Raw genomic sequence first — 16742 nt, 5'->3', positions numbered from 1 at the left:
GTGTGTGTGTAGCCCTTGCGACCTCAGTGATGTTGAACAGTCTTTGCTTATTCCGTGCCAGTATCGAAGAAAATGACATTTTCCAACGTGAGGATGAAGAGCACATCACTGTCTGGGATTTTGATGCGGATGTACTTGTATCCCTTATCTTTTCCATGCATGCAGCATAGAACTACTCGAGTCTGTTTCCTGTGGAGTTGAACGGAAATTTTCAATTTCTATATTCTTTGTGGTCGTCCCATCTTCAGTCGTCAACTGGTATGCAGGCCCTTCACAAATCAGGTCTTTTTTCCCCCAGGAGCTTGCTGTTTACATGCAGCTTATTACCTTCGCAAAAGCGGAAGGTTATGTTTTGATCGCTGTGTATTTATTTGTATGTCTGTGTGTGTGTGTGTGTGTGTGTATGTTATTCGCATAACTCAAAAAGTATTCAACCGAATTGCATGAAATTTGGTGGGATGATTGGTTATTATACGGGACACATTTGATTAGATTTTGGGAGCAATCGGGTCAAAGGTCAAGGTCAAGGTCACGAAAAGGTCAAAATCGTATTTTAGTACAGTACAGAACAGTAGCTGCGGCGAAGGTATGCGCTCTACCGAGTGCCCGTTCTAGTTTACATACTGTTACAGCCATGGGTTCGGGTCTACTACGAGGAGTGATTCCTCCATTACCCTCAAAACTTACTGGGCTTTATGCCACCGGGCATGACAAATAACTTATCATGGTGGGTTGTTAAAGCCCCAGTCATACCGGCCATTTTCAGGCCACGAATCGCCACGACCTAAGATCGGGGCGACATTCTTGGCCAGATCGTATTGGGGTCTTGGCGATTCCTGGATGATCGGGGGGTGTACTTGGCAGTTCGGGTCGAGACGGGAAGCCGCCCCGACAATTTTGAACTGTTCAAAATTATCGTGGCGATTCGTGGCGTTTTTCAAACTCTTGCTGCTGTCTGGAGGGTGTCGTACGGGCGCGTGTGGGCATCGGGAAAATGGTCGTGGAGTGTCTTGCGGCGGTCGGGAAACTTGGCTGCCACGATTCGCTCCGCATCCAGCAAGCACTGATACGACCGCCATACGTCCTCACATGGACGCCGTACGACTGCCATCACGATCTTCCAAGAATTGCCCCGATCCATCCCGACCACGTTCGCGCAGCAGTACGACGACTCACGATCATTGCCGATCTCTCACGAATTAACAAGACTGCGCCAAGACTGCCGTAAGCATGCAGTAAGCACCAGTAGGCGCCAGTACGACCTATCACAAGACCGGGTATATATAGGCGATCCCCGGTGGCGAAATCATTTCATCTCCTGATTCCAAGCTGGTCACATCGATCACATCCAAGCTGGTCACGGCGGCCGCGTGATTGTGCACGTCTTCCTGGATCCCCTCCCCCTCTTCCTGGCTGGCAGCATCATTGGAAGGCTTGGAGTTGATGATTTATACAAACGACATTCAAAAATAACGTGAATTAGCGTCGTCTGAATTTTAAGATCGTAGTTAGGTCGGCGCGATTCTTGGCCGTTCTTATATAGGGCAAGGACGGCCGCCGCGCAGTCGGGCTCGGACGGGTGGGCACGTACGCGTGCGTACTGCGGTCGTAGTGCCGTCGTAGTGCGGTCGTAGTGGGATCGGGGTGGATCGGGGCGAAGACGTGTGGGCACGGGCTAGGACTTGTGGAGATCTTGCCGCGCACTTGGCGGATCGGGCTTTGTCGGTGCGGCAGTCACGGCGCGATCGTACGGGAGTCGTGGCAGGGGTGTTTTGGTATGACTGTGGGAAAATTTACAGCCGATCTTGCCGAAAAGTCATGTTGGTGCGGGGAATCGCCAGATCGGGGGTGATCGGGGCGATTCGTGGCCACTCAAATCCGGTATGACTGGGGCTTAATCAACCGCGAATGCCAATTAGTCAACCACGTGGTCCATTGTCCTCCGTCTTTTTGCCATTTAACTGTAGGCAAAGTGGTCTTCCAGCCGGGGATGCGTCCTCGGTTATGCACTACGATTATCTTGATAAGATCTTCATTAGGGCGGCCGAGCAACTGCTAGTGCATTCTGGACTTGGATATGAGCCAATTACTTTGGGAATTATAACCTCCCAGACTAACCTATGTGAGAACAGTGCTGGACCAATGGGGAAAAGCCGAGCACGGACAGATTGGAAATTAAGTTCAACAAGAAGTTATTTATCATGTACAAGAACCAACAATGTAATGCAAATGTGGGGTCATGTGGGGAGGGGACGGGGGTGGAGTGGAGGGAACTTAAGGACTTTAATGTAGTAAAGGCAATCAAAATTAATCAAAAAGGTGAAAGGTGGAATACAAAGCAAAATGTACAATGGGGGCAATCGCGAGTAGTGAAGAGTGCTCGCGATTATGTACAGCAAAGAAAACGGACAAGATGTAGAACTTAAATGATGTCTTACCAACCAGTTACTGTATGCATAAGACCTGGGTACCCAATCAGACATTCACGGAAGGGCGGTCAGAACAGAAAGAAGAGAGAAAGGATGAGGTTAATTGGCCTCTTGTCTCACCAAGTGGTGCCGTCGTGCCTCCATGACACAAATGCTAAAGGGAGCGGTTAAAAGGAGGAATACGGTGTCTAGGGTGCATGATCTTGGAGGTGCGGTGGGGTGTGGGTGGTGCAAAAGGGACCTGTGAAGGTGCATATCAGTGGTTGCCCAAAAGAGGGCAGTTGGTGGCACTGGGCCTGGTTGAGCTCCTGCGTTCGATTTTATATACCAAAAGCCAAGAAAATGCATGAGGAATAGCGTACTGTGTGAGAAGTCTAAATAGTGTGTACGTCTGGATTAGCTTCGGTCCTGCATGTGCTCTACACTACGCTTGCTCCATCTGCCCCAATGCTTCATTTCCCAGCTCTAACCTGCCAGTGTGAGCACCACCCTTAACCCTAATTGTTCTCCCTTGAAGAACCATGAAGCCCCATGAAGCAAGCACAGGACGGGCACTGAAGCCAAAAACCAACACGCCGAGAATCGCTGCTGTTACTGCTCTTTTATAGTCCTTTAGCGAGGGCGGGGCTCAACACGAGATCTTAATGGCCGCTTGGTGCAAATACGGATGTTTTGTCCACGTCCACGTGAGACCTCTGCAACGACCGGTCCTCAGTTTGCTCTCCAGATGTGCCATGTGAACGTCTCCCGATTAACATTGGAGCTTGCTTGGGACACGGTACAGGTGTGGGGGCGATTCTGGGAGCTCTTAATTACTTGGCGGAACAAACAGAGTGATTAGGTATCAACAAGGAAATGATGGCGAATTGGCACCAGCTTGTTCTGGTGTTGTATGAAATCCGGAGGATGGAGGTGCTCGGAGAATGGAAGTGCTCGCTGCTGCTCTCTGCGCTACCTTCCCCACACTCTCAAGCTGTGGCCAATGTCGCTGGTGCGAGGAGATCAGTCGATGGTGCAATATGGATACGTTGTGGGTGGGTTGAGGCAAAGTTGTGGTTCGTGGTTTGTCGTGTTTTCGGGTCTTGGGGCGATGAACAGCGTGCATAATGTCTTAATGCAATATCAACTACAATGAAAATTAGAAAACATCTGAAAATGCAAAGCCCGTCCGTGTTCGTTTGTATTCAGACATCTTCTTCTTCTTCCGATGGTGCAAATAATGAAAACGGTTTAAAATAAAAACAAAATGAAAATTTAAGATTTTATGCAGCCTTGCTTGGCCTTTGACATTTTGATCTAAAAAAAAAACAATTAGCTTCAAGCTTTTGATTGGTGAACCAATTCATTGGCCCAACATGCAAATTCTTAAAATTTCAGGTCAATCGGATGAAAGTTGACGATTTTATGATGCTGACCTTTGACCTTTTGACCAAATTATTAATTTGCCTTCTCCATATTCTCATAATAAAGCTTTGTTAAAAATTTGATGACAAAACTCAAATTATAAATTTAAATTTCAGGTCAATTGGATGAAAATTGATGATTTTATGTGATGCTGACCTTTGACCTTTTGACCTTCTGACAAAATTATTAATTTGCCTTCTGCGTACTATCATAATAAAGCTTTGGTGAAAGTTTGATGACAAAACTCAAATGGTAAAAAAAGTTACGGCCCGGACAGACACACACATACACAGACACAGACGGAAGTGATGACAAAACCCCGACTTCTGCTGTGCAGGGGACAAGCTAATAAAACAAAGTGTAAATAAAAGTGTGTGTCAATTTTTGGTAAATGTTGTGTAGTTGTGGGGTCGTGTAAAAGACGATTATGGTGGGAGAAAGCAAAGTGGCTGTTGGGTTTTGGCGCGCGATTCAAACCAGCTTTTAGCGCCATATGTTAGTTAGCTGGCGCCCTAGCTGCACCACAGCATGCTCTGCCGGGCTCGCCAGGAATTTACAATTACCCCTAGGAAATAAGGAGGAAAAGGGGGAAAAGCCTCTAAATCTCACCAACGCATTCAATCACAATCAAGCGCATGACACAAGAGGAAGGGATTACTCTGGTCTTACACAAAGGAAATAACTCAACCAAGGGACCTGTATGTTGGATGCCATTGCCTTCGTTGTTGGATGTTCCTTGAATCACAACAATACGTAACTTTGCAGTTTCTATGATATCTGAATGACCCTTTTGCAGAAGTAATATCACATTCCTTGGCCAGGAACTCCATGCCCTGTCTGCATGCAAAAATTAATGACTGGAGTTTGTTTGGAACTGGTGTTAGAGCAGGAGACTTGGAAGAGAATACCTGTGTACAGAACACATATTTGTTCACTTCAAACACAGTTTCCGTTGCTCTCTTTGCAGTATGACAAACTTTAAATTCTGCTTCCATCTTTTATATCAATCTGCATAGAAATCTGCAGTACAAAAGCCACATGTTATGTTTTATATTCAAGGAATGAGTTAGCATTAATGATTTCTCAATTATCCAAGTTGTGTTTCTGTATGGTTTCCTGGAAAAAAGAGAAACAACCTGTTGAATGAACAAAGAGGAATCGAGTGTGTTTAATTATGCTTTTGTATTGACATTGAAATACCTTCATTATATCGAGTAGATATTTGAATGATCAATGGAACAGCTTTGATCGATACTGCAGTGAATTGTCGGTATGACGACTCATCATGATGCAGCTTCGTTTGGGTTTATCATGTTAGATATCTGCATCGTCGGAGTGGCGAGGTATCCAGGATCAGAGCATGGTAAATGCATGAATGAATGAATGGATATTAGATTGTGCTGAAATAACTTGCAAATTAGTGAAACTTTCCAAAATACATAAGCAGATTCGTGAACTCTGTTTGTGACCTGGAAGGGAGCCGCCTTTAGAGGCCATTTTTCCCGCAGAGCAGGCGTTGGCCTTTTTGTCCCCTTTTTTTGAAGCAATGTTTTACGGTCGGATGCCCTTCCTGCCGCCAACCCTGTGAGTCGCTTCTTGCGACACACAGAGAATTACCAGTGACCTGGTACTAAATTTGCCGACCTCAGAAGGATGACAGGCTGAGTCAACCCCCCTGGCGTTAATTCAGCGATCGACCGGGATTCGAACCCAGGATCCCAAGCCGGCACCCTAACCGCTAAGCTAACACCAGGCTTTGTGACCTGGAACCAGTTGATAATTTTGTTTCCCAACATGTTTGACGTTGCTTCATCACTTCCAAGTACACACCTGTTTATGGCTATGATTAATACATGGTCAAATTAACTCCTGATTAAATGCTTCTCCTTTTTTTTTTGCAAAACCTTCGATAACATAACCCGAGCCCTAAAACCCTAGTGAAACAGGTCAGGTGAAGCAAGTAAGTTCAAGTAATTTCTGTATTTTCAGGTCCATCTTCGAAATCAGGAGTTGGCTTGCTGTTGAGTATGGTGATCAGAGTATTTCAAGAACTGTGCCAGTGTCCAACGTTGAGAAAACAGAACGGTTACAAAGGCTGTTGCCTAACAACATAAAGGAAGGACTGAGCAATTCCCACTTGTGGTGAGAGAGCTGCACCATTGTATTCGCATAACGACGCACAATTCACAGGTTTCATGCACAGCACATACTGTATAGCATACAGTTAAACATCACACTTGGTGTCCGAGTTGTTAGAGCACGTGCTTTGACAACCCCAACAGATTCACAGCAAAGACTTAAAAATGATAAACAGTCGTGGCCAAAAATATCGGCACCCTTACACTTTTTTCAAATAACTCTTGGACTTTGGCTTTCGGTCCCTCGAGCGAAGAGGCTTGCTTCAATCTTTCACTGCATCAAAGTTTGAGTATTTTCCCATTCGTGTCTTTGTCAAATTTCCACTGGTTATTTTATTGCGTATGTGTTATTGTGTGTTTCCAGTTAGTTTTCCTTTTGTAATTATTGCAAACTTGTGTGTAATTCGTCGTTTTTTGTTCGCACCGCATGCGCAGCCTGGTATCTCGAGGCTTCCCTCCCCCCGCGTCGGTGTTTTGTGAATTTAAGTTCTTTCTTTCAATGTATTTGCTTGTTTCTTTGATTTTCTACCCCCCCCCCCCCCCCACACCCCTACCTCCCACGAACATTGTCTAATGTTTTATCTTATCCTTTAATATCCTTATCGTATCCTTTGTCTAACGTTTTAAATACAAAAAAAAAAATTACTTTATAAATTATTTCTCTCATTGCGGACACGTGCTTGTTCTCTCACCCCCTTGTCTCACCTTGTGCGCCGCCCCCTTTATCTCCTTTTTATTCCCCCTCTCCAGCTTTTCCAACTATAGTTTCCTCCATACTCATTCAACCCTTTCTCCTTCTTTCTCAAAGCCACGTCATCACTTGGGGACTTTTCCCAGATTGTTTTTCACGGTTTTGTTGAAATATCATTTAAATATGTTTAAACTGTCCCCTGCAGTGTTTTATTCAGTGGTTTATTACAACACGCTGTTTTTCTTCCTATTTAAAAGGCTTTTTTCAATTTCCTCTTCAATTCATTCCACTTCAAAAAATATTCAATTTCCTGCAATCCTTCCTTTCTACATTCTCTAAACTCACCTTCAATCCACCCCTCCTCTATCGTTTTTAAACGGATCTCTGACTTGAAAATCACAATAAACACAGTTTGTAATGAATGTTCGTTTTTCATTTATCATCCACTTTCTAAACTCCCCCCTCACCCCTCTCCTTCAAATCCCCCCCCAACCCCTCCCCTTCAAATCCCCCCCCCCCCACTACCATCTTTCTCCAATTCTCCCCCTCCTCAAAGCTGCCTCCTCCCCACTTCGTCTCCCTTCTATCTCATACCTCCACCTCCTCCAACCTTCGACATTGCTCTGTCCCCCCTCAAACAACACCTCACTGTGCCTCTTCCCATCACCATCAAACCTTTTGTCCTCCTCATCCTTCCCTTTCTCCTAAGTCTTCTGCAATCTCTGACATACTATCAACAGCCTTCCATACCTCCCCTCTCACCCCTCATCTTACCCGACTCCTCCCCTCCCCTGTCCTGTACCAGATGCTCCCCCTCCCTCTTCCTTAACGGTATGGACCTCAAACATCCGGGGCCTTTGCTCAAACCTGATTGATCTCTCCATACAGGTTGCCTCTGACAAACCAGACATAATCTGCTTAACAGAAACTTTCCTCCTTCAAGATGTCTCTGATTCCTTAATATCTCTTCCTGGTTACTCCCTCCTCCGGTATGATAGACGTGAGCCTCGTCCTGGTGGCGGGGTTGCTTTCTTTATCAAAAACTCTGTTCCTCACTCTCCTTGTACTGCCCTCTCTCCACCCCACCCCCAGGAGTACCTCTGGCTATGGCGTCCTCTCCACTCCCACCTTTTGTTCATATGTGTTTTGTACCGTCCTCCAAACAGTGAAGACTCCATTTACATTTCGTAGTCTGACAACATGGACCAACCTCTATCCACTCATCCCAACTGTCTCTTCCTCACATGTGGCGACTTCAACGTCAGCCTCTCTTACCAGCCATGGCTCGTCAGCAAAGGACCTCTGCGACTCATTGGGACTGACACAATCTGTCAATTTCACGACACAGATCTCAGGCAACAGAGCGTCTTCCTTTCTACACTTGGTTATGACTAACTTCCCTGCAAATGTCTGTTGCTCTTCTTCTGCTCCAATCGGTTCTTCTGATCATGTGATTGTTAAAGTGGACATCTCTCTGGCCATTCTCAGAGAGCCTCCTCAGCGTCGATGGGTCTGGCATTTCACTCAGGCTGACTGGCATGGTCTTCAAGCAGCCATCAATCATCTGGACTGGTCTCCCATCTCTAATGCCTCTGACATCAACTCATCCTGGGAATTCTTCCAAAGTAAATTGCTCTCTCTCCTGCACAGATTTATCCCATCTCGTCTTCAGTTGTCATACCCTTCCTCCTATCCATGGTACACTGAATCTTGCTGTGAGGCAGTTGCCCTGAAACAACTTGCCTTTGCCTCTTGGAAGGCTAATCCAACTGAAGACAATCTCAGTTCCTTCCACCAAGCTCAGAACAAGTGTGTGTCTACCCTCACGGGAGCCAGGAAGCACTATCTCTCTACTCTCAAGACTGAACTCGCAGGCCTGTCTCAAACCTGGCTACACAGGTGACACCACACATGACAAAGCCTGGGCTCAACTCTGTGTTTGCCTCAAAATCCTGTGTCCCAAACCCATCCCTCTCTGTACCCACTTTACCCAGTCAAACCCAGCTGCTCCTGGACTCTGACAAGGTGGAGAAGTTTCTGTCAAACCTCGACTCTGATTCTGCAACTGGACCAGATGGCATCAGCCCACGGGTCCTAAAATCCTGCTCTGCCGCTCTATCTCGCCCTCTCTCTGTTCTCTTCACCCTCTCCTTTGCTCAAGGTCATCTACAATCTGCATGGAAATCAGCCAACATCACCGCTTTACACAAAAAATGTGCAAAAACAGATCCTTGCAACTACAGACCAATCAGCCTGCTCCCAATTATCAGCAAAGTCATGGAATCCATCATTGCTTCGGATATCAAATCCTTCCTCTTCTCCAATGGCTTGATCTCTGATCATCAAGTTGGATTCAGACCAGTTCACTCGACTCTGGACATGTTGCTTATGCTGTCTCAACAATGGATGGAGGTCCTCAATGCCAACAGGAAATCAGAGCTGTCTCCCTTGATATATTACGTCTTCGGTCTGTCTTCGATACGGTCTGGCACCCCACTCTGCTCACCAAACTCTCCTCCGATGGTATCCATGGAAATCTCCATGCATGGCTTGCGGACTTCCTCTCGAGTCGTAGTCAACGTGTTGCCCTGAATGGTTTTCTCTCATCTCCACTTCCTGTTCAGGCTGGAGTTCCCCAAGGCAGTGTTCTGGGCCTTGTGCTTTTTCTGGTCTTCATCAATGATCTCTCCGTCTCTCTGGAAAATCCTCTCTTTCTCTTTGCTGATGACTCCACTCTCTGCCGCTCCATTCCTCATCCCTCAGATCGGCAGTCTGCAGCCTCCTCACTCTCTGAAGACCTGGACAAAATCACAGACTGGTCAAACAAGTGGAACATGTCTTTCAGTACTGACAAATCTCACACTCTCACTTTGTCTCTCCGAAAAGACCGTCTGGATAACCCTCCCATCTACTTTCTCAACAATCCTCTCCAAGAAGTTCTGTCACTCAAGCTTTTGGGTCTCACTATCTGCCATGATCTTTCCTGGGAAAACCACATTTCCAAGCTGGCCTCCAAAGCCAGTCGCCGACTGGGCACCATCCGCCATGCGAAGTCTTTCATTGGCACACCTGAGCTCCTCACCACATACAAGGCTTTCATCTGCAGGTGAATGGAATACTGCTCTCCCCTCTGGGCTGGTGCTCCTGCCTTACACCTAGCTCGGCTTCACCCGCTTTTTAAAAAAGCATTCAGAATCATTGGAATCTGCCGCTATGAAGCTAACTCTGAGGGCCTTTCACTCATTCACCGGAGGCAGGAAGGTGGTCTTTCTGTCTTCTACAGAGTCCTATTCGGCCTAGCTCCCCCTGCTCTATCTGTGCTCTGTCCACCAAATATTCCTGCAGGTCGCACAAGATCTGCCAGTAACCCTCTTCTGGTGAAATTGCCAAAATCAAGACTCTCTGCTCACCTTCACTCCTCTTTTGTCCCGCCTCTGGAACAAACTCCCTCACTCTCTTCAATCCCACTCCTCCCTCCAGGTCTTTAAAGCAGCTGTTCACCACCATCTCTTATCTTCCGCCATCCTAAAGTCAGGGAATTTACGGTTTCCATTACTCAGGAAATCACTTTACAACTCCGGACAATGTGCAAGAGAATTTATTCAAGATAAGGCTTGCATAAGGAAGAAATCCTGAGTCCCCACGACTCAGAATTCTTAGCCACACCAAGTCACACTGGCATTAATATACTTTGGCCAAGGTCGAAATAACTGTCAACATGCTTTTTGTGTTCATTCCTCCAACCGATACGGATTGCTGCCTCGCAAAGAGAAATAATACATAGTTGACGAGGCGAGGTTAAACAAATGCCATGCTGTTTTAAAACATAACCAGAGCCACCAATCTGACTCATCTGTATGGCGTAGTGCGACATGTAAACTTTTTGTCTTGTCCACAATCTGGCTCCATCTGTGTGAGGGGTCTGATGAAATCCCCATCAGTCGTGTCGTTGATCATCAAATGTATTTTTAGGAAAGGAAGAAAAAGGAAAGAAAGATATTTCATTATCAACCTTTGCCCACTGGGGATTTTTCATAGAAGTATTGTCTTCTATCTGCGATGTTATCTTGGTCTTCATGGGGTGCGCGAAGATCCTTGCTCAAGGGAACTTCACACTGGCTGTGATAGGGTGGGACCAGGTCCTTAACCATGAAGTTGGGGCGATAAATCTCAGACGGCATTCAAATACCTCTTATGAGCACCCTTCACCCCTTATAATCGCTTTAGACCGAGAGAGGAAGGAAAAGAGAGAGATATAGATAAATGATTGAGTAAATATTGGCCTCCCTGCATAATTCTGAGGCAATCTAAAAAGATTACAAGCAATGAAGAATAAAGTCATTTGAAATTAAATACAATGTGGGCCGAAGCTTCCCATACAGAATCAAACGCAAAAAGCGATCAGAAACCCATTACTCAAGATGGGGTTGTTCAACGCAAATCTCAGGTTAATGGCAGGCATTCGACTATACTAAAAGATGGACTGTAAGCAAAACTCAGGGTTATACAAAGCAGTGGAATACAATGAGGTGGGGTGGCGATCATCACCTTTTTAAAAACCCAAGATACCCTTCCCCGGTGTTCCCCTCATTAGGGTTTGCACCTGGACTTCTCTTCCAGTACGCGTAAGGGTAATCTTCAAGTTTGTTCTTCCGAAACGTGTATGGGGTGCCAGGTAAAAGTTCAACACTACGCAATCGTTGCCACTCACGCTGCTGCATGTTCTGGAGCTCCTGCTGTGGCTGTTTATTTCTGGACTTCAACTCACAGTAGCACTCCTGCTTGTCATCTAGCAAGGTCCATACCAAGCCATTGGTTACCTGCTGCTGATGCTTAATGTCTGCTTCCGTCTCCTTCAGCTGGGCCTCCTTCTTGTGCCCTTCTCTTGGGGACGAGGATTCAGAACTCAATATATCCTTTCAAATCAGAAAATATATTGACACCCAAGACTTAATATTTGGTAGCACAGACTTTGGACAAAATAACTGCAGTCAAGCATTTCCTGTAGCCATGAATGAGCTTCCTCCACCTCTCTACTGGCAGTTTGTCCCACTCTTCTTGTGCAAACTGCTCCAGTTCTCCCAGATTTGAAGGGTGCCTTCTCCCATCTGCTGTTTTCAGATCTCCCCACAGGTGTTCAATGGGATTTAGATCTGGACCTATTGCTGGCCACTTCAGAACAGTCCAGTGTTTTGTCTTGAACCATTCCTGAGTGCTTTTTGAAGTGTGTTTGTGGGGGTATTGCCCTGCTGCAAGACCCATGACCTTCAAAGGAGACCCAGGTTTCTGACACTGGGTTCAACATTACGCTCCAAAATGCCTTGGTAATCTCCTGATTTCATGATGCCATGCACACATTCAACGCACCCAGTGCCAGGGGCAGCACAGCAACCCCAAAACATCACTGAACCTCCTCCATGTTTAACTGTAGGGAAGGTGTTCTTTTATTTGAAGGCTTCTTTTTATTTTATGTAAACATAGAGATGATGTGCTTTACCACAAAGCTCTAATTTGATCTCATCTGTCCACAGAAGGATTTTGGTTTGTTCAGGTGTGTTTCGGCAAACTGCAGATTGGCTTTCTCATGTCTCTCTCTCAGCAGTGGGGTCCTCCTGGTTTTCCTACCATAGAACCCCCTTTCATTGAGTTGGTGACGGATGGTGCGAGTTGAAATTGTCGTGCATTATTTGAAAAAAGTGCAAGGGTGCCAATATTTTTGGCCACGACTGTAGTAGATAATGGGTATCTTCCAGGATGAAGCCGAGTGTCCCGGCCTGTTACTTTTTATATAAAATAATGGGGATCTTCCAAGACGAAGCTGAGTGTCTCGGCCTGTAACCTTTTTTCATTAAAGTAATTGTGATCTTTCAGGACGAAACTGAATGTCTTGGCATGTTACCTTTTTATGTAAAATAATTGGGATCTCCCAGGACGAAGCTCAGTGCCTCGGCCTGTTACTTTTTATTAAAATAATTATTATGTACCAGGATGATGCTGAGTGATTACGCCTGTTACTTTTTATCACAGGCAGGTGGGTGGCCTTTCTGTATCCCACCACCTTCCTTTTGGTCTTGCACCTCCTGCCATGTCTTGGCTCTGTCCCTCCCAGGATTCTGCAAGGTGTACGTGATCTCCCAGTTATCCACTTGTTAAACTCCCAAAATCCAGGCTCACTGCTCACCTCCAGTCATTTCTTCCTCTTTTCTCTTGTCTGTACAACCTACCACTTCCCCCAGCCTGTTCACTCTCATTCTTCCCCCCAGGGCTTCAATACAGCTGTTCACCGCTACCTTAGGTCATCCTCCATCCATGTTCATGTTCTGCTCTACCCTAAATGACCGTTTTCACAAGAACACCCTGTTCCAGATGATTCTTATTTCTCCTCTCTTCCTCGCCCCTTTTCCTTTGGTCGTTGTTCATTAGTTCGGTCGTTTTCTGGTTTGTGCCCGCTTTCTCTTCCCTCTTCATGCTGTGTTTCATTCAGTTTGTGTGCAGCTTGTTCACCCCCATGTGTCCTTATCCCGCTCCCCTTGTTCATCCCCATGTGTCCTTATCCCCCTCCCCTTGTTCACCCCCACGTGTCCTTATCCCCCTCCCTTTGATGATCCCCATGTGTCCTTATCCCCCTCCCCTTGTTCACCCCATGTGTCCTTATCCCCCTCCCCTTGTTCACCCCCACGTGTCCTTATCCCGCTCCCCTTGTTCATCCCCATGTGTCCTTAGCCCCCTCCCCTTGATCATCCCCACGTGTCCTTATCCCCCTCCCCTTGATCATCCCCACGTGTCCTTATCCCGCTCCCCTTGATCATCCCCACGTATCCTTATCCCCCTCCCCTTGTTCACCCCCATGTGTCCTTATCCCCCTCCCCTTGTTCACCCCCATGTGTCCTTATCCCCCTCCCCTTGTTCACCCCCACGTGTCCTTATCCCGCTCCCCTTGTTCACCCCCATGTGTCCTTATCCCCCTCCCCTTGTTCACCCGCAAGTGTCCTTATCCCGCTCCCCTTGTTCATCCCCATGTGTCCTTAGCCCCCTCCCCTTGATCATCCCCACGTGTCCTTATCCCCCTCCCCTTGATCATCCCCACGTGTCCTTATCCCGCTCCCCTTGTTCATCCCCATGTGTCCTTATCCCCCTCCCCTTGTTCACCCCCACGTGTCCTTATCCCGCTCCCCTTGATCATCCCCACGTATCCTTATCCCCCTCCCCTTGTTCACCCCCACGTGTCCTTATCCCGCTCCCCTTGTTCATCCCCATGTGTCCTTATCCCCCTCCCCTTGATCATCCCCACGTGTCCTTATCCCCCACCCCTTGTTCACCCCCACGTGTCCTTATCTCGCTCCCTTTGTTCGTCCCCATGTGTCCTTATCCCCCTCCCCTTGATCATCCCCATGTGTCCTTATCCCGCTGCCCTTGTTCATCCCCATGTGTCCTTATCCCCCTCCCCTTGATCATCCCCACGTGTCCTTATCCCCCTCCCCTTGATCATCCCCACGTGTCCTTATCCCCCTCCCCTTGATCACCCCCATGTGTCCTTATCCCGCTCCACTTGTTCACCCCCATGTGTCCTTATCCCGCTCCACTTGTTCACCCCCATGTGTCCTTATCCCGCTCCACTTGTTCACCCCCATGTGTCCTTATCCCGCTCCACTTGTTCACCCCCATGTGTCCTTATCCCGCTCCACTTGTTCACCCCCATGTGTCCTTATCCCGCTCCCCTTGATCTCACTCTCCCTTCTACTGTGCTGTTGGTGTTTTCCCCTTTCCATTTTGCTCCCTTCCATTCTGGTCGAGCTGTTGCGCAAGCCTGGATCAAGTATCGAAAAAAGAAAAATAATTCATGCAAATAAAGAAAATGCCATTTTTGCAATCCAACGTCCCTTGTGATCAGAGATACGCATGACATGGCAAACTTACTCTCTCCTGTCGGCAAAGATAAAGACGAGCAATGCACCTTTCCCCCCATCATTTGCCAACTTCTCCAGCAGGAGATTATTGCACTTTGTTGTCCTTGTGAAAATTTAAATCCAAAACCAATATGCACTTGCAATAGTAATGAAGAATAAGTCTCCAAAACTTTTCGATATAAACAAATGAGTGGTTTAAATACTCCATCAAAATGGTTGTTGTACATTTCAGTTGTTGCTGTACAGTGAAACATTTCAGTTTGAAATGAACAAATTCAGTTTACATAACATCACAAATGGAGTATTCAGATTTGGACGGAGGAGTCAAAGACCTCAAAGAAATTGGGAATGTTACAATTTAAGATGATAACAAGGGCCTGCCATCAATATTAACATCAAAGACCTCAAAGATATTGGGAATGTTACAATTTAAGATGATAACGAGGGCCTGCCAACATCAAAGACATCAAAGACATTGGGAATGTTACAATTTAAGATGATAACGAGGGCCTGCCATCAATTTTATCATCAAAGACCTCAAAGACATTGGGAATGTTGCAATTTAAGATGATAACGAGGGCCTGCCATCAATTTTATCATCAAAGACCTCAAAGATATTGGGAATGTTGCAATTTAAGATGATAACAAGGGCCTGCCATCAATTTTATCATCAAAGACCTCAAAGATATTGGGAATGTTGCAATTTAAGATGATAACGAGGGCCTGCCATCAATTTTATCATCAAAGACCTCAAAGACATTGGGAATGTTGCAATATAAGATGATAACAAGGGCCTGCCATCAATTTTATCATCAAAGACATCAAAGACATTGGGAATGTTGCAATTTAAGATGATAACAAGGGCCTGCCATCAATTTTATCATCAAAGACTTCAAAGACATTGGGAATGTTGCAATTTAAGATGATAACGAGGGCCTGCCATCAATTTTATCATCAAAGACCTCAAAGACATTGGGAATGTTGCAATTTAAGATGATAACGAGGGCCTGCCATCAATTTATCATCAAAGACCTCAAAGACATTGGGAATGTTACAATTTAAAATGATAACAAGGGCCTGCCATCAATTTTATCATCAAAGACCTCAAAGACATTGGGAATGTTGCAATTTAAGATGATAACGAGGGCCTGCCATCAATTTTATCATCAAAGACCTCAAAGACATTGGGAATGTTGCAATTTAAAATGATAACAAGGGCCTGCCATCAATTTTATCATCAAAGACTTCAAAGACATTGGGAATGTTACAATTTAAAATGATAACGAGGGCCTGCCATCAATTTTATCATCAAAGACTTCAAAGACATTGGGAATGTTGCAATTTAAGATGATAACAAGGGCCTGCCATCAATATTAACATTAAAGACTTCAAAGACATTGGGAATGTTACAATTTAAAATGATAACAAGGGCCTGCCATCAATTTTATCATCAAAGACTTCAAAGACATTGGGAATGTTGCAATTTAAGATGATAACAAGGGCCTGCCATCAATATTAACATTAAAGACTTCAAAGACAATGGGAATGTTGCAATTTAAAATGATAACAAGGGCCTGCCATCAATATAAACATTAAAGACTTCAAAGACATTGGGAATGTTGCAATTTAAAATGATAACAAGGGCCTGCCATCAATATTAACATTAAAGACTTCAAAGACATTGGGAATGTTGCAATTTAAGATGATAACAAGGGCCTGCCATCAATATTAACATTAAAGACTTCAAAGATATTGGGAATGTTGCAATTTAAGATGATAACGAGGGCCTGCCATCAATATTAACATTAAAGACTTCAAAGACATTGGGAATGTTGCAATTTAAAATGATAACAAGGGCCTGCCATCAATTTTATCATCAAAGACTTCAAAGACATTGGGAATGTTGCAATTTAAGATGATAACGAGGGCCTGCCATCAATATTAACATTAAAGACTTCAAAGACATTGGGAATGTTGCAATTTAAGATGATAACAAGGGCCTGCCATCAATTTTATCATCAAAGACTTCAAAGACATTGGGAATGTTGCAATTTAAGATGATAACGAGGGCCTGCCATCAATATTAACATTAAAGACTTCAAAGACATTGGGAATGTTGCAATTTAAGATGATAACAAGGGCCTGCCATCAATTTTATCATCAAAGACTTCAA

At 45.4% G+C, this 16742-nt stretch overlaps 1 protein-coding gene across 1 annotated transcript in view; it reads left to right on the top strand.

Annotated features, from left to right (window-relative positions):
- The window catches only part of LOC137437739 (polycystin-1-like protein 3), a 187288-nt gene that overhangs the window by 9738 nt on the left and 160808 nt on the right, over window positions 1-16742 (top strand). The window contains exon 3 of the mRNA XM_078766339.1: window positions 5823-5975. Coding sequence (XP_078622465.1) covers window positions 5823-5975 — 153 coding nt within the window. The remainder of the gene's footprint in view (window positions 1-5822; window positions 5976-16742) is intronic.

This window comes from Myxine glutinosa, chromosome 12 (assembly GCF_964187855.1).
Source record: "Myxine glutinosa chromosome 12, kmMyxGlut1.1, whole genome shotgun sequence".
NCBI lineage: Eukaryota > Metazoa > Chordata > Myxini > Myxiniformes > Myxinidae > Myxine > Myxine glutinosa.
The sequence above is the reverse complement of the archived record's forward strand: the minus strand, read 5'-3'. Positions and strand labels throughout refer to the sequence as shown.